The sequence below is a fragment of the Salvelinus sp. IW2-2015 genome, linkage group LG17 (genome assembly GCF_002910315.2).
Source record: "Salvelinus sp. IW2-2015 linkage group LG17, ASM291031v2, whole genome shotgun sequence".
NCBI classification, from domain to species: Eukaryota; Metazoa; Chordata; class Actinopteri; order Salmoniformes; family Salmonidae; genus Salvelinus; species Salvelinus sp. IW2-2015.
In genome coordinates, this window is record NC_036857.1 from 9,416,082 (window position 1) to 9,437,859 (window position 21,778).

A 21,778-nucleotide genomic window follows, 5' to 3' on the forward strand; every position below is an offset into this window, starting at 1 on the left:
GGGGGGATTGCTCAGCATGGTTGTATTTGCAAGCTGCAGTTAAAACAGTCTCATTTATATGCAGCCATTCAGACGGGAACATTACTGTAAAGAAAGAACAGTTGTTATTTCCAAAAGGTGTTAGCTTTTCATTATTGCCTTATTCTAAAAGGCTCTGGTTCCACTGTCAAGGCCCTTTTCTTTGAATATTGATAATTAAGTATTCAAAAACCTAATCCAATAGAGTTATACGGCAATGACCTCACCAAATATAAACACACACACACACACTAAAGAGGGTTGCATTTCCGGGATCTGTCCTTAATTATTTGTTATATTTCTATTTTTTAAAATTATTCTTAAAACTGCATTGTTGGTTAAGGGCTTGTAAGTAAGCATTTCACTGTTGTATTCAGCGCATGTGACAAATAACGATTTGATTTGATTTGTGGTTACACAGGTGAACCTCTCTAATCTTATTTGGACCTTTGCAAATGTTTGACTGCCAGGTCAAATCACATCAATGAAGAATAATAAAGCATATCATCTAATCTTTAACCATGAGAACAGATTTATAGTATGCTGAAAATAGCTGCAAGCCGTTGGCCTTACGTAACCATAATTGCAATTACATTATTGCAGATGGATACAAGTGGCAGAGCTGTTATTCAGTTGTATTTATCACAAATCTCATGCTATTTCTAGGTCTTGTTGACGATCTGGTTTCCTGCATATGGCTTTGTCGGGTTCGTATTTTCAATTCTGAGTGGTTTTGTGGATCCGTTTGCCCTTTTACGGCAAAGACATGCAATAGTGAGATAAGCCTTCCAGGAAATGTCCTGGAAAGCCCCCTACAGTAGATTGGCTAGAGGATCAACCACCTCCAAGCGCTACCCTCAAAGTAGCGGTAAAGATGAGCCCTGATGTGGCCAGGTCTGGAATTCACACTCCTTTTCATCAGCACTAAAATTACATATCTGCCTAGTTCACTCCCAGATGCTACCAGGGACAGATTAATGCAGGAGCTTACCGGGGCTGAAGCCCAGGCCCATTGGGGCCCCAAGAGGCAGCATTTTCTTTATTTTTTATGGAGAAAATAAATACATAGATTATATATTATATATGTAATATATGTAATTTATATTTAAAAAAATGTTTTACTGCAACCACCAACCACAGGAGGATTCAGGAGCCCGCTCTCGATGAATGTAGACAGCCTGCTGCTGCATACTGCCGCTCAGCTAATCGTCAGATTGGGGGAGGAGAAGAGGTAGGGAGCACATGTGGATAATTGGGGGGCCCTGCCTTGATTGGGTAACTGCATAATAAATAAATGTGACTGGTCAATTGTGTGAGACAGGGGCCAGACCCAAGCCCATAGGGGGCCCAAGAGACAAAGCAAATAAAATAAAAAATCTGTCAGTGCGCCTAAGCAGGCCAGAGTTGCCCGTCTGTCCAGCGCCGCCTGAGCTGTCCGTCTGTCCAGCGCCGCCTGAGCCTCCCGTCTGTCCAGCGCTGCCTGGGCCGCCCATCTGTCCTGAGCCGCTAGAGCCGCCCGTCTGCCCTGAGCCGCTAGAGCCGCCCGTCTGTCAGTAGCCGCCAGAGCCGTCCGTCAGTCAGGAGCCGCCAGAGCCGTCCGCCAGTCAGGAGCCGCGAGAGCCGTCCGCCAGTCAGGAGCCGCCAGAGCCGCCCGCCAGTCCGGAGCTGCCAGAGCCGCCCGCCAGTCAGGAGCTGCCAGAGCCACCCGCCAGTCAGGAGCTGCCAGAGTGTTTGGCCACTACGAGCTGCCAGAACAGCTTTAATGATCCTTGTCAAAGATTCTACAAGTAGACCTAAACCATGACAGGAAAAATGCACCCCACACCATGACATATTATTTGTATCCCTCATTTACTCAAGTGTTTCCTTTATTTTGGCAGTTACCGGTTGCCTATAGTCAGAAATGCTGCTATTTGGCCAGCATGCTAGCCAAATATACAACTTGTTGTGTTGTGGCCATAGACATATATAATCCATAGAAGTGTTTTGGAACTTCTTACCCTGGCAATTTGAAGATTAAACTTATAGGTACAATATCAATGGCTGCTAGTCCTGACTTGAATGGGAACTGCCATCTATGGATTATATTTCTATGGTTGGTTGCAGCTGTCTGTCTGTCTTTTGCAAATTTCAAAATACAATTGCGGGAAAAATGTAAAGTTTGGAAAGCAAATGCCTACTTCTGGAAAGAGAAGACTAATCTGTCTGTGGAACCAACAGTAACTATTTTTCTCAACAACTATACATTTTTTGCAAACAGCAGCAGCTTTTATAAGCAGCTCATCTTGAGATATGCTATTGCCAAGACTGGTGGGAAGTAGCCTGTGGCTTCATCTTCATCATTAGATGAGTCAGTGTGCTATTGGAAATTGTGTTTAGTAGCCGATCATAAACACTACATGACAAAAAGTATGTGGACACCTGCTCGTCAAACATCTCATTCCAAAATCATGAATATGGAGCTGGTCTTTCCACTAGATGTTGGAACATTGCTGCAGGGACTTGCTTCCATTCAGCCACAAGAGCATTAGGGCACTGATGTTGGGCGGTTAGGCCTGGCTCGTAGTCGGCGTTCCAATTCATCCCAAAGGTGTTTGATGGGGTTGAGGTCAGGGCTCTGTGCAGGCCAGTCAAGTTCTTCCACACCAATCTTGACAAACCATTGCTGTATGGACCTTGCTTGGTGCACGGGGCATAGTCATGCTGAAACAGGAAAGGGCCTACCCAAACTGTTGCCACAAAGTTGGAAGCACAGAATTGTTTACAATGTCATTGTATGCTGTAGCGTTCAGATTTCCCTTCACTGAAACTACAGGGCCCGAACCATGACAAAACGCCCCAGACCATTATTCCTCCTCCACCAAACTTTACAGTTGGCACTATGCATTCGGGCAGGTAGCGTTCTCCTGGCATCTGCCAAACCCAGATTCATCTGTCAGTCTGCCAGATGGTGAAGCGTGATTCATCACTCCAGAGAACGTGTTTCCACTGCTCCAGAGTCCGATGGCAACGAGCTTTACACCACTCCAGCCGATGCTTGGCATTGCGCATGGTGATCTTGGGATAGTGTGCGGCTGCTCAGCCATGGAAACCCATTTCATGAAGCTCCTGATGAACAGTTATTTTGCTGACGTTGCTTTCAGAGCCAGTTTGGAACTCGGTAGTGAGTGTTGCAACCGAGGACAGACCATTTTTACGAGCTACGCGCTTCAGCACTCAGCGGTCCCGTTCCGTGAGCTACTGTAGCCTACCACTTCGCAGCTGAGCCATCGTTGCTCCTAGACTTTTCCACTTCACAATAACAGCACTTATATATATATACATTGCCTCTTAATATTGTTCAATCTGTGTGACGCTTCATTGGCCATGGCTATTGTTAGTTTGAATTCAAGACCTGTTGATCTCAGATTGTTAGAGTAGCCACTCATTTCGGTAATTTGTATGGTATTAAAAAAGATTCAGCTAATGTGTTCTATCATGTAAATTAAGTAGAATTGCTAACATGTTCCCCATGTGTGGAAATCCTAAAAACACCTCTGCTCAACTGTAGGCTATGCCACATTGCAAATGTTATTATGGCTTTATTATAAAGCGGCTTTTTCTTCAACAGTACATTTATCACACATCGAATTGCATCTTGGTGCACGGATTTGTTTACAGAAAATGATGGTGTGCCGAGAAGTGGGGATGGGCGGGGCCTATATAAAAAAAAGTCCTGGGGCCTATGATTTCTTAATCCAGCCCTGGATGCAACAGTAGGTGTTGTGAGCGGCAATGATACAAATGTCCTCCTTGCTATATCCCTGACACAAATAATGAGGGCAAAAATTACAGCATAGTGGCAACTGAAAATTATTGAGTTTTGGACAAAAGTCCAAAATGACTTGAACTTTTTGTACACGCCTTACATTTTCCCATGCCTGTTTAACAAATCGATCCCAAAATGGCTTCAGCTTGGTTGAGTAGGCTAAGTACGTTTCCTGATGAGCAGGAGAAGAGTGTGAAAGTCTAGCGGAGCTCCAGTGATTAATGGTTGGATTGGGAGGCCCAGTGCCTCATGGGAGAAGCGTAATCACAGTGGCTCATGAGGGACCAGCGATTAGCGCCTGGCAATCAGGCCACAACAGAGGTCTTATTCATCACATGTGTATTATGCCCTTTTCAGGTACAACCCCCTGTGAAATCCTACACCAACACGGCCATGACAGCCTCGGAGTGCCTAGAAACCCCCACAACTTGTAACTGGTAGAGGGAGGGTAGTAGCCCAGACTCCAGACGGAGCAGGGTAGTTATCGACTCTAAAATATATATATATTTTTTTACTTCAATATAAACTAGGCCGGTTTATGTGTAGTGAAAAATTGTTGTGTTTTTGTAGTGCATGCTTTCTCCTTTCCTCTCCCAAAGACTCTGGCATGCTGCCCTAAAGGGGGTTGATAACAGGCATTATTCAGGGCCTTGTCAACTGAGTCTCTTCCTGTCCTTAAGGATGTCACCATGCTGGAATCTCTTTCCCTTCACCCAGTGACCATGACCTCTGACCCTTACAGTAACAACAGGGCCAGGCAAGCAGGGCACGTGCTCTGGGGCCCCCGACCTCCATGGGGCTCGAATACTTTTTCTGGGGGGGGGGGGGATTGGTGGCACCCTGGTGGTCAAGCATATGAACACGTCATAAGAAATGGCAAAATGTATAGAATGGCAGTAAATTAGCTTTAAAACTGCAACATTTTCTCTCAGCATCATGGCAAAATGTGTAGAATATCAGGAAATTCTCTTTAAAACTGCAACAACAAAAAATGGGTTGGGGACCACCTGGAGGTAGGGGCCCCCATGCCCCAAATGTGGTAGTCCGGCCCTGCTTAACAATTACAGTTTGACCCAGGGGCTGGACAGTAGCCAGGCCAGTCAACTCTATGTCGCTGCTCCAAACAGGGCAGAGATACTCAGGGTGTGTTGGACAAGCATGGATGTGAATGAACTCAGACTCTCTCAGTCAACCAACCGTGAAGCAACAGTAATCTACCATTTAATTTTTGGATGATATCCTAATATTCTGATATGCAGCGTGAAAAACAGTTGAGGGCATCTGTCAAGACAAATCTATGTGTTGCACTGCAGCCAAGGCAGGCCGGGGGATATTTACTCACAGGCAGGCATAAGGCATACTGGAAAGGTTGACCAGACCTTCGCCTTGCCTTTGTAAACAAATTGTGTGAATTGTAAACACCAACGCCACTGAGGAAGACAAGAACTGACATATTTCTTTCCTCGCTCTCGTGAGTCCAGACTTGATCCGTGACCCGTAGAATCTACCCTCTCCGCATGGAATGTATGTGACAGGTATCTCTTGTGCTAACTCCCAAAGAAACACTCCATACAGCTAATACATACTATACATTCCTATGCTGAAAGCAGAGAAAAATACCAACAGGTCTGAACAGTGATAGTGTAGTAAATCAGGATGGCTTGCCGAGGCTGGGAAAATCCACAGATGACTGTTTGTTACACGATACCTATTTACAGTATAGTGCAAGAGTCCGAACTCCCATAGCTCTGACCTAGTTTGTCATTCAGTAGCTGTACAGTGGCGGTGATGAAATCACATGGAGTTTATTCAGTTCAAATCACTGTATTACTGTAAACATTCTGAAAGGTAAACCCATAAACCCTATAGGAATCTCATGATCTGATTGAGGGGTTTTTCTCCCAGGGTGAAGCCTGATTTCATGAGAAGACTATCCAACATATTGGAGGCCCCACACAGCGGCCATTTAGAGGGCATACACAATCACAGCTACTACCTATGAATGTGTCACAGATGAGACGACCTCAAGTTGAAAGCAGAGATAGGTATTCTCTATGAACACTGTACCCTCTTAACCCATCCTCCAGACATTTAACTAATGTCTTCATCATCTGCTCTTGTACAGTATTTATGCCCTGGGGAGGCCTGCTAGCTCTGAGAGCTTACTGATGATGGTACGTGAGTGACACTGCTACAGAAGCAAAGCGGTGTTCAGGAGGCTCCTGGAAGGATGGAAGACACTGATGTAGACGCCACAAGGAAGATACGGAAATGTCACAATATTGTATCAATCTGTCACGTTGGGTTTGAATTAAAGAAAACATGGAAACATCCTTGAATTCTCCAAATGACTCCATTGGAGTCCTTTATTGAGAGGTTATCCTAAGGAATTTCCATTTGATAAAATGCCTAACTAAAATTAGTACAAAATACATTTAAAAAAGACAAGCATAGTTATCTCCAACCCCTGTCGTGAGTAGGAAAGTTGAAGACTCACTGTCTAGGGACCATATGCTTTCCATGAACCATAGCTTTCCTGGACCCAGCGCCAGCTACAGTAGTAGCTACTATAGAGTGATTTAAGAATTCCAACATCGAACACAGGATGTAAGAGAAAAAGGACAGTAAATCATCTGAGGCTCTAACACTGGGCTACTGTTGTCACAGGTACAAACCATTTAATTGGATGAATGTAGTTCCTATCTTTTAATGAATTAACAAATTGCATATACAAGAACTGCTGTCATGTATAGTGCCTTTCACTAGGTCTCAAAGGTCATTGTATGTGATTTACTCACGTTAAATAAAGCAATTATAGAAAATGAATAGAAACATATCGGCAGTACCTTACTGTTTTAGACTGTGGACTGGTAGAGCTGTTCAATATCAACTATACCAAAACCACAGTGGCCATATTAGTGTTGTTGACTTACCCTCAGTGTTTCCAGGCTGTTCGTTTGGGCCCTGGTAGTTGAAGAGGGTGTGGGGCTGTCTCCTGGCCAGCTGGTCTCCCTCCTCCCTCGTGACAGGAGCTCTGCTGGTCGGGCTGAACTTCTCTGTGGGGAATGAAGACTCCTGGTCAGGTTTACTCTGGGGCGTTCTGGGCTCCTCACGCTGCTCCTCAAGGTGCTCCTCAAGGTGCCTTCCATGACTTTGGGATAAATGACTGCCATCATGGTGGTGACTGCTGTGGCTGTCTCTTTGTCCGTGGAGGCCAGTGTGTCTCACTCCCTTGTCACTACGGACAGTTGGTGTGACGTCCTCCGAACTGTCAATCTTCATCATTCTGTCACTGTCTCTGTGATGCCTGTTGTCCCGGTCAACAACCTCCTGTTGACGCCTTTGGCTCTCTGAGATCACTTCCTGTTTAGTTGTTGATGTTGTTGACTCACCCTGGGCCCTTGAGGTGGTCTGATCTATGTGATGTGGATCCTCAGTAATGGCCGCCTCCTCTGTTCGCTCCTGATCGTATGTTCCTAGTCTCTCTCTCAGCTCCTGCCTCAGGTCATTCAAAATCTCATAAGGAGAAGAGCTTGTCTCAGCATAGGATGGTGACACCATGGTAGATTCTGTTGGCTGGACCAGGTCTTGTGGAGTGGTAGATGTGGGGTCAAGCAGTGTGTAGTCATAATCCTCATCTTCATCCAGGACAGATGGCTCCTCTTTGTAAAGAGGTAGGGTGTTAGCGGTGGCGAATGGGTCTAGCGGGCTTGTCTGTTTGTTATCATGCAGTTTGCTGAGGTCTCTCGGAGGGTTGTTGTGCTGTGTGGTTGTTGCTATCATGGGCTTCTTAACGTTACCAGAGTCACAGTCAGGGATAGGGGAACACATCAGGCTCCCGCCATCATTAGGACAGTGACACACCTGACAAGGGTCCATCTGGAAGGAGTGACCTGCCTTGTATTTCTGGTTAATATGGATACAGCCAATGCGCTCACACTGCGGACACCCATCCGCGGGTTCCGCGACAGCGATGCAGTTGGGAGGGATCTCGGGACACGGGATGAAATGGCACCCGATCCTCCCGCCTCCCTGTGGACAAGAACATTCTGTGCTTCCGAAATCCACAAAGTAAGATTCTCCCTCTGGAACTTTACCATTCCGGAATCCTGCATGGATGCAGTCATAGTACTGGTAACCTTCACATGAGCATCCTATTTTAACACAGGTGGCACAGCAAGCTCCGTTCTCCAAAACCTCCTCGATGCAGTTGTCCAACACTGGACAATCCACGCTTGTACAGTCCCTTTGGCTTAGACAGGTGCCCAGGCACAACAGGAGCACACATTGAAACAGCATCAGATTATTTTGGTTCATTTTGCATAAAAGTCCCCCCAAGAACAAATGTTGAAAATGTAATTTGTTGATAACAATTGTGCCCAGTCCTCTGCAGTCGAACAAGAGTGAGAATGTCCGATTTCAAATGGCCTCCTTCAACCTGTGAGAATGAAAGAGACATAACATCTGTTCTGTTATGTTACTGTAGTGACAGAACCAAAATGTAATCACCAAGTTGTCTGTTTCTTCTACTTACTTGTTGTTTTTGATTGACTTTTGATATTATTGGTATTGATATTTGAACTGCATTGTTGAGGAAGCTGCAGGTAAGCATTTTGCTGCACTGTTTACAGCTGCTGTAACCTGTGTACGTGTCAAATAAACTTTATTTGATTTCATTTGAACTGGGTCCCACCAGTGTGTTTAAACTAGCTAACATTACTGTCATTATGCCTAGACTAAAATTGACCATTGAGCTAATGTATGTTTTTCCATGCCCACTCTCTTGGGTCACAGCACAGCTGTGGATGCATGCTGTGGTTTACATTACATTGGCATGGACATTTGGCTACAGGTAACGCCGGATAGGGTTGGGGGGAAATATGTACAACCCTAGACAAACTTTCCACAGTTAGAAAAGCAAGGCTGAAATAACAAAACCTGCCGAAACAATACAATACAATTGGGGGCCCACACATAAACAGTTGACAGAGTGCTTGGAGCAGAAGATTGTTTATCAGCAACAATATCAACTTAATTTAATATTGCCTTGTAAAAAGCTTTATAAAGTTACGTTTAAGATGAAGAGGGTATTGTTGAGGTACAGTAACAAGTTGTTAGGAACACTAACAGATGAAAGTACTCCACCTACAGTACTGCACCTGACAGAGCATGAACAACTTCAACAGATACAATAATAAACAGAGATCTAAGCTAATCCTCTAACACAGCTTTCCCAAACTGGGGTACCCACAATGCCATCAGGGGTACGCCAAATGAAAATGTGATTTTTTTTTTTAAGATTCTGTCCATTTATATTTTCCACCGGGGCTATACATTTGGGTGAGTTTTTTTTCTCACCTGAGTAACCTCGTTTCACTGCCAAAAATAAAATTCAACCATCTAGTGTTCAGCGAAATAAGAACACAATGTCAAGTACAGGTAGCCTAGTCAAACAATTAACATCCAATCACATTAACCGTTACTCTCTTGCGGGAATTCCACTAACGGTCCGTATGTAGCCAAACGTAGCTGCTGCTTTTTCCGTTTGCTCGAAAATTGATAAATGGTCAAAAAAAGTAAGGCCCACTTCCATAGAGACACATACCAACTCTACTGGTAGTACTGCTACTACCAGCAGTACTACACATGCACCCGTCGACGACACAAGTTGTTCTGCTTCCACGAGCACATCCAATGCTAGCATCAGTAATTCTACATTTGTTGTTAGCCCAGCTAGCATGGCCACTGACAGTTGTGAATCTGATGCAGCCGAAGAGCTACTGCCCCCTTACCCAGGAAAGCACCGAACAACAGACAGGGACGTTGGACCATCGAAGAAGCACAAATATGATGAGAACTACATTGATTTGGGGTTCACTTATATTGGGAGTAGTGCCTTTCCTCAGCCATAGTGTGTTATATGTGCAAAAGTACTATCTCACAACTCAATGAAACCTTCACTCTTGCGTAGACATTTAGAAACAAAACATGCCAATTTGAAAAATAAGCCACAGGAGTTTTTTGAGCAAGATGTGTTGGTATCTGTACTGATGGCGCAAAAGCCATGACTTGGAGACATAGTGGAGTGGTAACGCGCGTGCAGTTGCTCCCACTTGGGTACACTGCAGCATCCACCGAGAGGCTCTTGTTGCCAAGAGAATGCCTGACAGCTTGAAAGACGTTTTGGACACTACAGTGAAAATGGTTAACCTTGTTAAAGCAAGGCCCCTGAACTCTTGTGTATTTTCTGCACTATGCAATGATATGGGCAGCGACCATGTAACGCTTTCACATACAGAGGTGCGCTGGTTATAAAGGGACAAAGTATTGACACGTTTTTTTAAATTGAAAGACGAGCTTAAAGTTTTCTTTACTGACCATAATTTTCACTTGTCTGACCGCGTGCATGATGACGAGTTTCTCACACGACTGGCCTATCTGGGTGATGTTTTTTCTGATTAAGAAGTTGGAGCTCTTCTCTGTCTGCATTAACAAGGATAACACACAGGTCTTTCCATCATTGTATGATTTTTTGTGTGCAAATGAACTCAAGCTTACGGACAATGTAAAATGTGATATAGCGAAGCACCTGAGTGAGTTGGGTGCGCAATTACGCAGGTACTTTCCCGAAACGGATGACACAAACAACTGGATTCGTTATCTCTTTCAGGCCCTGCCTCCAGTCGACTTACCAATATCTGAACAAGAGAGCCTCATCGAAATTGCAACAAGCGGTTCTGTGAAAATTGAATTTAAATCAGAAACCTCTGCCAGATTTCTGTATTGGGCTGCGCTGTTAAGACACTGATCCCCTTTGCAACCACATACCTATGTGAGAGTGGATTCTCGGCCCTCACTAGAATGAAAATTAAATACATGCACAGACTGTGTGTGGAAAATGATTTAAGACAACCCAATACAACCCAACATCGCAGTATGTGTATCCTTTCAAGCATACCCTTATCATAAACCTGTGGTGAGTTATTCACAATTTTCGATGAACAAATAAGGTTTTATATGTAAGATGGTTAAATAAATAGCAAAATTATTGATTATTACATTATTATTTGTGCCCTGGTCCTATAAGAGCTCGTTGTCACTTCCCACAAGCCAGGTTGGACAAAAACTCACACTCATTCTTACGTTTAATAAATGTATCGTATAGTGTGTGGCAGGCTTACAATGATGGCAAAAAACAACATTTGAGAGTGCGCTGACCCTGGTGCTAAAGGGGGTACAGCTGGAGGTTGAATGTTTGAAGGGGTACGGGACTATAAAAGGTTTGGGAACCACTGGTCTAACACAATACAGTAGTAGGCTTGTAATGTGGTTGATAGTGCCCGATCGCTTCCAAATCTGCAATTCACAATGTGGGAAGTGTGTAAGTTCTTGATAAGATAAATTTCTTACACTATTGTAGTGAACAATCTTTGCAGTGATCCATATTCAGACTGGTTATTCAGACAATTCTATACTTGTGTGTCATCCAAGTCAGTGATGTGACTTCAAATCAGAGAACATATTATTGAAAACTAAGTGTTTTCTATTTCACTTTTCCTGTTTTCCTCCACTGCTCGTGTGCTTGGTCCAGTTATAAGAGACACTGCGACATTTCAAGCAAAGAAATCTGTTTTATGATTCCACAAGTTATTTTCCAAAATACATTCCTGTTGTAAGTGAAACATTTTATGTATGAAAAACGATATTCGATCTACTCCTGACATTTTAGTAATCTTTAACACTGAGCTTAACACTCAGTTGAGGAATAATAACAGTGTTAGTTAGACTCAAAAGACACACATAGTGCCCCCTTAGTGCTAAGAAACAGCTTGCTGGTGCATAGATTCCAACATATGGTGGAGCAGTTTGGGAGGGCAAAAATCACCCCGTGTTGACATGGTATATTTTCCTCAATAGATACCCTCCACGCTCGTGTGTACATTGGTTGTATGGAGAAACCTGCCCTGACACGTCTTTAAACTCTCAAAGCAACTCATAACTGCATACAGTCAATGTTCTATATCAACATATTCTAAAATACTATGCTCCTGACATATTATATTACTATGTTTAAATATATTTTAATAAGAATGTTGAGTTTATCAACCTATATAATGTTATGGACTGTAAGTATGCCAAAGTGTGCTGCTCTGTGTTGAGGCATCCTATTATCTAGGAGCAAATTCCTCCTTCATTGCTGATTATATAAGGGACCATGCACGGCCTTCCCTTCAGTGAGGATTTTATCATCATACACTAACACAACCCCTCAGTGTCAAACTCAACCAAGCGCACAGTTAACAGGTTATAGCAGTCACAGCCAAGTGCAGACGTTTTCAAAATGAAATATTACAATCTCCTTTTCCACATTCAAAGTTTTTTCAAATTCAAAGCTTTTGAGAGCCATCAGACATCCAATTGAAAGTAAAACATTGTTTCTGGCTACCTCTCTCACATCTGGGGCTACGTCTCTCTCTTCATCATACCAGACCACAGAATGAGAAGGACTGCAGCACAGACTAATGCACCACTTAGGCAATCAATGATGGCTTTGTATGCATCGGGTAAGGAATCATTTCAGGTCTCACAGTCTTGACTGGCATGTACCCCACTGGTTTGGTGTTTTAATTATGTTGAATTCAGCACATGGCATGTGAAGACAATTGGCATGATTGTTCCTATGTCTGCCACATCTTAGATTGAGAATCAAAAAAGAAATAGAAAGTCTGTCTGGGAAAATAAAACTGATTGTATAAATATGTGTCACGCACAACCACTATCAGAATCTGTGATAAGAAGCTAAAGTGAATGGAAGATACATCTGGCCGCTGTATCTTTGCTTACATAGATAATACTCATTTGTTTCAATGAAACAAAGTACATTGTACGTTTTTCAATCTGTTAACACAATGTCCAAAGCTTCTGAAAACAATGGTTGTGGGCTTGGCTTGCTCATCCCACTCTCCACCTTGGTCAACCACAGCTCTTGCCAGGACACAGAAAACATTTAACATGATAATGAACATCAGGTAAAGATCTCAACAGTACTGTTTGTGGTTAGTCTTAGGGTTTTGAAATACTGTATTTTCTGACTGTTGTAAAGATTTAAAGACAGACTGAAGTTATCTGGTATACTTTGCATAAGAATGTCTTGAATGTGATTAAGTCAGTAGCCTGAGGGGTGATAAGGTGCACAACATAAATCCAAATCACTTTTAACAAATATTACTGTTTACACTTTGTCATTACATACACATTGATATAAGCATTAGACTTCAGGGATAATTGAAGAGAATACTGCATAATTTTATATTGGAAACATGATTTAAACCCATTTTCTCTGTGTTTTAACAAATAAGTGTGAAATAGGCATAATTTAATATATTATTAAAATGCTGATATCTTAGTTATTTGGAGAAAGGAACAAAAAGATAGCCTGACAAATCTGTTCAAGTCAGTGACATGCTGTCATGCCAAGCCATGCACACAACTGATGGGTAGAAATGTGGGAAAACACCATACTTCTTACATGTTTTACATCATGGAAATAATCTCAAGCAGTCTCTTATATAAGGTTAGCACATAAACACATTTTCACAATGATGTGTACAAAGGCAGTGATTGAAAAGTTTATATTTACCTTGCGTCTCAGTTCTGTCACTGTGCGACGGGTAGACTATCCTGTATTATCTACTGGCCAGCGGTTGTCCCCAAAGTTAGTTGTGCGCGTTCTAAAGGGAAGGGGGATGTGCAAGCGCTCTCTGCGAAGGGAGAGAGGAAAGGGCGGAACAAAAACTTTCTTTGCTCTCCTAATACTTCGGAAAATTAGAAGTCTGGAATAACTTCTCGCCTCTATTTTATTACGCTACTGATTCACGCTTGAACGAATTCCAATCCCCTACTCCTTGCATCACGTTGCTCTTTTACTTTACTGAAATAGGCTGCTTGCTGTCACATTCCAATATTAGCCATTGCACTTGTGTTTACTGATGAATGCAGTCATTTTCCCTGGCGCAATTTATATTTTAATTATTGAGACATTTTTGTGTAGATCTTATAATTCCAGCTGAATCAACCAGATTGTGCAGCTCACGAACTATTATGCCCATATTTTGCCCATTTGATTACCTTGAAAAGGATAAAGGATAGGCTAAAAAGGCTACAGGTCACACACAATAATCAAAATCTCCTGCAAATCTTCTCACTCAATAAGAAAATATCACATGATCCATGCGGTGTTTCATGTTTTAGGCCCAGAGATTAAGATAGCCGTCTGTGTGTAACTGTTTAAAGACAATCAGGTACTGTAATTCAATGGAGTGGGTAAACTGATCTCCCGCTAAAAGACAGACACGTGACTGAAGCGTTGATTAGATTTTGCCCAATCTCTGTCTACCTGAGAGGACATCCTGGTCTCATAGACTAGACCTAATCATCAACATAAATCCGGGACAATCAAAATAGTATATATATTAGACTTGGTATAGTTACATAAAATAAAGAATGTTACTTAAAGGAATACTTCAGGATTTTGGCAAAAAAGCCCTTTATCTACTTCCCCAAAGTGAGATGAACTTGTGGAGACCATTTTTATCTATCTGTGTGCAGTTTGAAGGAAGTTGCTAACTAGCGTTAGTGTAATTGCTGCACGCTAGTAGATACCATAGACTTCCAGTTGTTGCGCTAATGCTAGTTAGCGTTGGCTCGCAACACATTCCTCTAACTTTCTTCATACTGGATGTAGAGACATAAAAATGGTATTAATGAATTCATCACTCTAGGGAAGTATATAAAAGGCTTCATTGCCAAAAATCCACAAGTTTCCCTTTAAGGCAAAAACTAAAGTAGGGTGGTTGGTCAGGTTGGATGGGTAGGTGTATAACGTGAACGTCTAGCAGCCCAAAGGTTGTGCGTTCAAATATCATCATGGGCAACTTAAGCATTTTAACTATTTAGCAACTTTGCAACTACTTCCTACTATTTAGCTACTTTGTTACCTAACCCTTTCCTAAACCTAACTTTAACCCTTTAACCTAACTCCTAACCTTAACACTAACCTCTAACCTTAACCACTAGCCTAGCTAACGTTAGCCACCTAGCTAACAGTAGCATTAGCAATCTAGTCACCTGGCTAACGTTAGTCTAAACAAATTGGAATTCAAATTGGAAACATATCATACTAATCGAAAGTCACGGATTTTTATTTTTTTATGTTACGTCTAGGATGCAGCAGAGAGGAAACGCCTGTGATGTTGACTAACCTCTGAAACCTCTGGAGTTTTTCCTAGCCACCCTGCTTCTACATCTGCATTGCTTGCTGTTTGGGATTTTAGGCTGGATTTCTGTACAGCACTTTGTGACATTTGCAGATGTAAAAAGGACTTTATAAATACATTTTATTGCTTGATTGATTGATTGATTGATTGAAATAACCCTCAAGTAGAGGTCAGCAACCACCAACTCCATCACTGTCTGACACACACCTCGAGCCAGTCTGTTTTATCTTATTTAGGGGTCATGGGGTCCATCAGTGAGAATGATCCTAGAGACAAAAGTCCCCTTAGTGAATGGATAGATTGATCAGACAAACACAAGGGGATTTATGGTGCCATTGGTGGCTTTATTTTAGGGACACCCCCACTATAAATCAATGACATGGATGAGTCAATGGTTCCAGCATTTGTTTTTGTGTGCACATTGTTGAAAAGGGAAAACAATATGGAGATCATATGTCTTCCTCTGGACTATTGATCTGATGTAGTAGGGAAAGGGAAACGGTGTACCTAGTCAGTTGCACAACTGAAGTGTCTTCTTCATTTAACCCGACCCCTCTGAATCAGAGAGGTGCTGCCTTAATCGACGTTATCGGCGCTCGGGTAGCAGTTGTTGTGGGGGTTAACTGTCTTGCTCAAGGGCAGAATGGCAGATTGTTCCACCTTGCCGGCTTGAGGATTAAAACAAGAAACCTTTCGGTTACTGTCCCAATGCTCTACTCGCTAGGCTACCTGCCAGGAGTATAGTGCTAGTATAGTACTAGTATAGTACAGAGTATAGTATAGAGCTAGTATAGTACAGAAAATCTCAGCAGATTGCCCTTGTATAGAGACACAATGAAGATGGCAAGCTTTTTCATTATTAAAAATCACCTAAATCAGGCTTCACTGGTTTAACAAACTGTGTTATAAACAAATTCGTACAAGTGTAATCCATGACCCAAAGTGTTGTTCACTGCTATCCTGTAACTGGGTAAAACATTTACCCCATAGTCTATCTTGCCAGCATCCATTGATGTTGTCCAGTACAGGTCATGTCCATCCACTCACATTGTGTCCACTTGTATTGTGACTGACTACATACCAATGTCGTGACCGCCCAGGGAACAAACACAGATTTTCTTCTGGTCCAGAGCTCAGAGCTGGACTGTGATCTCAGCCTGGGGTGTGCCTGGCAGCCATGCCGTCTCTGGTGTTTTAATGACCTGAGCCCATGAGCTAACTGGCTGTGGAGCTCAGCTCACTAATGCTGGGGGAGCCTGCACGGTGTCACTCTACTCCTTGCTCCAGACCCCTGGCCGCAATTAAAACCAACACCAAATGCCTCTCAACTACCCTGCTATTTCCTAAATAGTGCACTACTTTTGACCAGGGCCCCAAATGTGGCTGTGGTCAAAAGCAGTGCACTACTGTTTGGAGAACAGAGTCCGTTGTGATTTGAGACACAACGGGAGGGATTTGAGAAGTAGGAACTGTTTAGCCGCATAATGACACAAATGAAAATGCACACCAGGGGAGGAAATTGAGTTTAAGTCTGCTTTTGCTCTGGAGCCATGGTACATTCGATGCAGATTGTATAACACAAGACCACCTACTATTTGTGTAATGAAGTCTAACTGAACTTTTGTAGTGCGAACAGACTTAAAGCAATATGTAGCTTAACACCCTAAAGACTTCATGCTTGATCATGTTGTCTTTTCATCCTGATTATTATCATCATGGTTATGCGAGGAGTGAACGTGGACAAAAATGCGATTTTATGAGAAACTCCTTCTCCGCTCGCGCTTCATCGGTCAAATTACGTTTACAGCGGTGGATCCCTAAATAAATGTGTAAAGTTATAAAAACGAATTTAGTTAGTTGTGCAAGACATTTTATAGATAAAAGGATAAGTAGCATATCGTTTTTAAACGTGTGCATGCTTTTCTCCTCCGACAATACAACAGCTGATTCAAAGGGGTGTGTCAGATATCAAAACTCTTCCGTGGTAGGATACACTTGTGCTTCCTTACTAAATGGAGGATATCGAGAAGAACGGAGAAGAGAGGACAAAGAAGAGACTTTTCTCTAAACAAGAAAAGGCCAAATGTCTTTGTTGTAAATGTTTTGGTGCCAAACTGGTGGCAGTTGTGAAAAAAGTCAAAAGATGGAAGAGTTCATTGAAAATAATGCCATTGTTGATTAGATGCTTTTTTCATGAATTAGGCTATTTTCTCTTGAACCATATGGTATATCCAGTAGAAACTCATGAACAAAATGGACACAGATATACAAAATGTATGCTATATATATATTCTTTTTTTAAGTTACTTGAGTATAAATAACTAAAGTTACCATAGATTGATTACCTGTTAATTACCAATTCCGGACGTTTAACCAAATTCTCAAAATAACCTTGACATCATCATAATTCAGATTTATCTAAGCAAGTTTGCGACCTTTGGCACATGTGACTTATGAAAGACGTCATCATGTAACAAGCCGTGGCAAGAGAGGCAGGCTGCTCCACTGTAGTTGACCTTTGAATGCTCGTCTGAGGCTCCCAGTGGGCGACCTGGCTGCCGTAAAGCCTCTCAGCGCAGGGTAACCTGATCTGACACAGGGCTGATTTGGGAAAGGTAATTGCACCCCGCTCTGTTGTTATTACCCAGTCATGCATGTCTGAATGGTGACTTCTGCCAATAGTAATTCACCCACCCTACCGCCTTCAGTCCCTGCCTCTTAATAATCCACCTAATTGGGCCAGTTTACTCAGGGATCCCTCCGGAAACTCTCCAGCACTTTCCACCATTACACATTTTCTCAAAGAACTTTGGGAGGGGTTTATCAGCTGTTTATAACAACTTTCTTCTGACCAGAATTAGGTCATTCTCACCAGGGAAGAACTGAGCTGTGTTGTGTAGTATCTGTATATTTACATTATTTTAATTGAAGTAGACATCATTGACTGTGACATCATTGTCTGCTAGGGGCCCCCTGAGTGCAGCAGGTGTTAATGTTATCTGCCCGTTGCGCGACACAATGTGCTGACCTCTCATCTCTGTTTGAACAGGTGGAGAGGGGATCCCCAGCTACAAGTCCACAATAGTCACATATACTGTCGGGTTGTAAGATGTCTATTGCCTCATCCTTTTAGTGTTGTCTATTATCACCTGATTGCATGTCTAATGTCACTAGGCCCTATTGAGTGTGCAGAATCTGACTCATGCATACACATTGTTTCCACTGTACTATTTTTGAAAAACACCCATGAAAAAGTACAAATCATGAATATTAACATAAGTAAATGAGATAGGTACATAAAAATCCTAGTACCAGCGGGCAACATTACAGTCCCATTCAGGTCTGGCAGCCACATTGCCACACACAGCTGTAGGTTATTGGTCAATAAAATGTTAGAGTCCCACAATCTGTTCTAACAGCGAGCCCCCTTGCCTTTCAGAGAGAGAGCAGTACTGTAGGTCAATGATGAAGTGAGGGGAGGAAGTCTTTAAAGCAGCCCAGTAAAGACAGCGTAATGTGGCACTGCAGGGGGCTACACAAAGGGAAATTAAGAGTGAATATAATTTACAGGATGTTACAGTTTTACAAAATGTTAAATCTTTTAACTTTGCCCATATTAGTCCATTTATTTTTGTCGAAAGTGACAGAAATATAAAGGGTGATATTTCATCCATTCTTAATAGTAACAATTAATATATTTTACTGAATGGGATGAACAGAATGAAAACAGATAGAGGGCAAGATAGAGACTTAGGCCTGTATTCTACACCACATATAATATGAACCACAATAGTTTTCCGGTGTTTACCACTGATACCCCTATGTGAACTCCTATATCGATGAAGATGAAGAAATATATCTACTAGGTTTTTACATTTGTTAAATAAACAAAAGTCCGAATATATCACACTGGGAACACATGGAAATGTTTTAGTGAGATTATCCACTATTGTCTATGATTACGAGTGCATGGAGCTGCAAAATACAAAAGCTTTTCAGCTATTTCCACTTAATGCCGGCACCATGGAAATAGCAAGGGAATTCAAAGCATGGAACTAAGTACATGTAAAGGGTTTTAACACCTTGAATGCAGCTCTCTAAATCTATTTATACACCTTGAATGCAGCTCTCTAAATCCACCTTTCTGTCCCAGAGAATACAGCTCCACATTACAACAGCGTGTTCACGGTTTTGAGCCTTGCAGTATTTGGTTTGAACGTATATGTGACAATCAAGATGTAAACTCTTTGTTGTCACAATAAGCATTTTGATAGATGTGAAATCATCTTTTATTGGCTAAAATTTATGGCATATCTCAAATCAAATGTTATTATTCTCGTACACTTATTTTTCAGATGTTATCGCAGGTGTAGCAAAATGCTTATGTTTCTAGCTCCAACAGTGCAGTAATACCTAACAATACAAAACAATACAAACAAATCCCAACAATAAAAATAAAGAAATTAAGAAATATCAGAACCTCTTCATTGACTATTGCCATTGGTTTATTGGTGATCACCTATGCTACTGTAGTCCCACCTCTTTACCTTGTTTAGCTTCTCTTGAAACACACAGAATGTCTCCCTGAGGCAAAACTTGATATCACAGCATTTTAACACCTTTAATGAGGTCTACCTACAGCACACTCTTTATTGCGCCTCACAGTGAGATGACACCAAAACGAGACTCCAAAAAATTATTTGTTTTTGCAACCAATCTAAAGCTTTTTTGGGGGGAAGTGGGTTGCGACCAATCTAAAGCTTTTTTGGGGGGGAGTGGGTTGCGACCAATCTAAAGTTTATTCCGACTTCTCATAACCTGCGAACTCCTTCTGAAAGTAAACAAAGCATGCTAACCAATGACAACTACCTGTTAACACCAAGAAGGTGGGTGGCCTTTGGTTTGAGGCTGTATTAGAGAACATTTGATTTATGCAGTGCATGTAATTGAAACAAATGAAAATACTTCTCCAAAATATAGACTACCTGTTAACACCAAGAAGTACAAGGCACCTGTTGTGATATGGGACGCATTTCTATTAATCATCAATTGCACACAAAGTCCAACCAAAACTTGACTCTCACTTTTAACCCAACCCCTCTGAAGAGGAGAGGTGCAGGTGGCTGCCATATTGGGCACCCAACTGCTTTGCTCAAGTGCAGAACAACAGATTGTTCACATGTTAGCTTAGGGATTCAAACCGGCACCTTTTCCATTACTATCCCAAAGCTCTAACCACAGTACCCTGTTGATGTTTTCTCTCATGGACTGACAAAGTCCTATAGGCACTCCAGCTACAAATGCCAGAAGGAGCTAAATAATCATGTAGTTACAGTATCAGAATGTCAAATATGGGGGTGGGTGGCCTGTGGTTTGAGGCTGTATTAGAGAACATTTGATTTCTGCGGTGCATGTAATTTAAACAAATCCAAATATTTGTCCAAAATATAGAATTTCAATCACAGTGCTCCCAACCAAATCCACATTTGCCTCTGTGACAGACAACCTCTTACAGTTTAAAACCAGCCTACATACATTTTCAGAAACTAGGAACCATGCCATTTGTAGAATTCCCCTCCGAAAACATGATCAAAAACACAGGAAACTCATTGCTAAAAGGTTTTAGTGTTTTTTTCTCCTGCCATTTGAGACCTCCCACTTTTTTTGTCCTTGGATCTAGTTCATGGTAGCTTGGTTGCAAACACTGCCAAGCAGAATATGACTGAGGAGATCACAGGCCAATCTCTCCAAGGCAAAGAACCAGCCCCACATCACAGGCCCTATGAGTTTTTTCATGAGGTCATTCTGGTACTCAGCTCTATTGTTGTCTAGACGTGAGGGGCAGTCCCGCTGGGGAATTGCTTACAGATACACTGCATGACTTTTAGATATTGTTTTCCTGTTGCTAAGACGTTACACACTGTACCAGACCTCTGCACCAACACTGCCCACACACCCCCCTCGGAATTACATCTTCACAAAGATGCTAAGTCAAACAAGTAAAAGACGTTTCACCATCTTCTAAGGTGTCACCATACCTCTATCAAATCTTGCCATGCTGTCTAGAAACCATTCAAAGCCATTCCAACACCAATATGTCTTCCCTTTTCAGTCAGAATATACAAATATTTAGAAGCAATAAAGTCTGGTCATGATCAAAGTTATGTGCACAAGGATACAGTACCACAACTGTGTTGTAAATTGTTTACAGTAAACACTGTATAGCCTCAAAACATAGTTAAAACTAAAAATGTTATATCATAGTCCGTCCTTGTATCCATAGGTCTATGAGTTTGAGAGTGGTTAGATTTCTCCAGCCCCATGCCTCAGCTGTTTACCAAATCAGTGGCGGGGTTACACTTTGATTAAGTCCGAACTGCAGATGGCCCCTTTAAGCATGTATTGGACTGGAGGATTGCAATCTCACCAACCATTTTAACTGGAACGCAACGACGCCAGCAGTCAACGATGTGATCTCATTGTTAATGTTCTCTGACTAATACAATATGTCATCTCTGGCACGGCACGACATTATGTAAAACACATCAAGTCAACTGTTGCTGTTAATCACGCTGTGCATCTGTCAGTGTCCAAGAAACCAGCACACAATCTGGGCTGAACGTTGTGGTAACAGGATCAAAGAGAAAGAGGATACACTGTGGAATCAGGAGACATA

General features: G+C 42.1%; 1 protein-coding gene across 1 annotated transcript in view; it reads right to left on the minus strand.

Annotated features, from left to right (window-relative positions):
- Positions 1-13,614, minus strand: part of LOC111976867 (fibulin-2-like) — a 71,615-nt gene extending 58,001 nt beyond the window's left edge. The window contains exons 1-2 of the mRNA XM_070448167.1: positions 13,467-13,614; positions 6,760-8,264 (exon numbers count right to left, since the gene is read on the minus strand). Coding sequence (XP_070304268.1) covers positions 6,760-8,143 — 1,384 coding nt within the window. The 5' untranslated portion in view covers positions 8,144-8,264; positions 13,467-13,614. The remainder of the gene's footprint in view (positions 1-6,759; positions 8,265-13,466) is intronic.
- Positions 13,615-21,778: the final 8,164 nt, after the last annotated feature.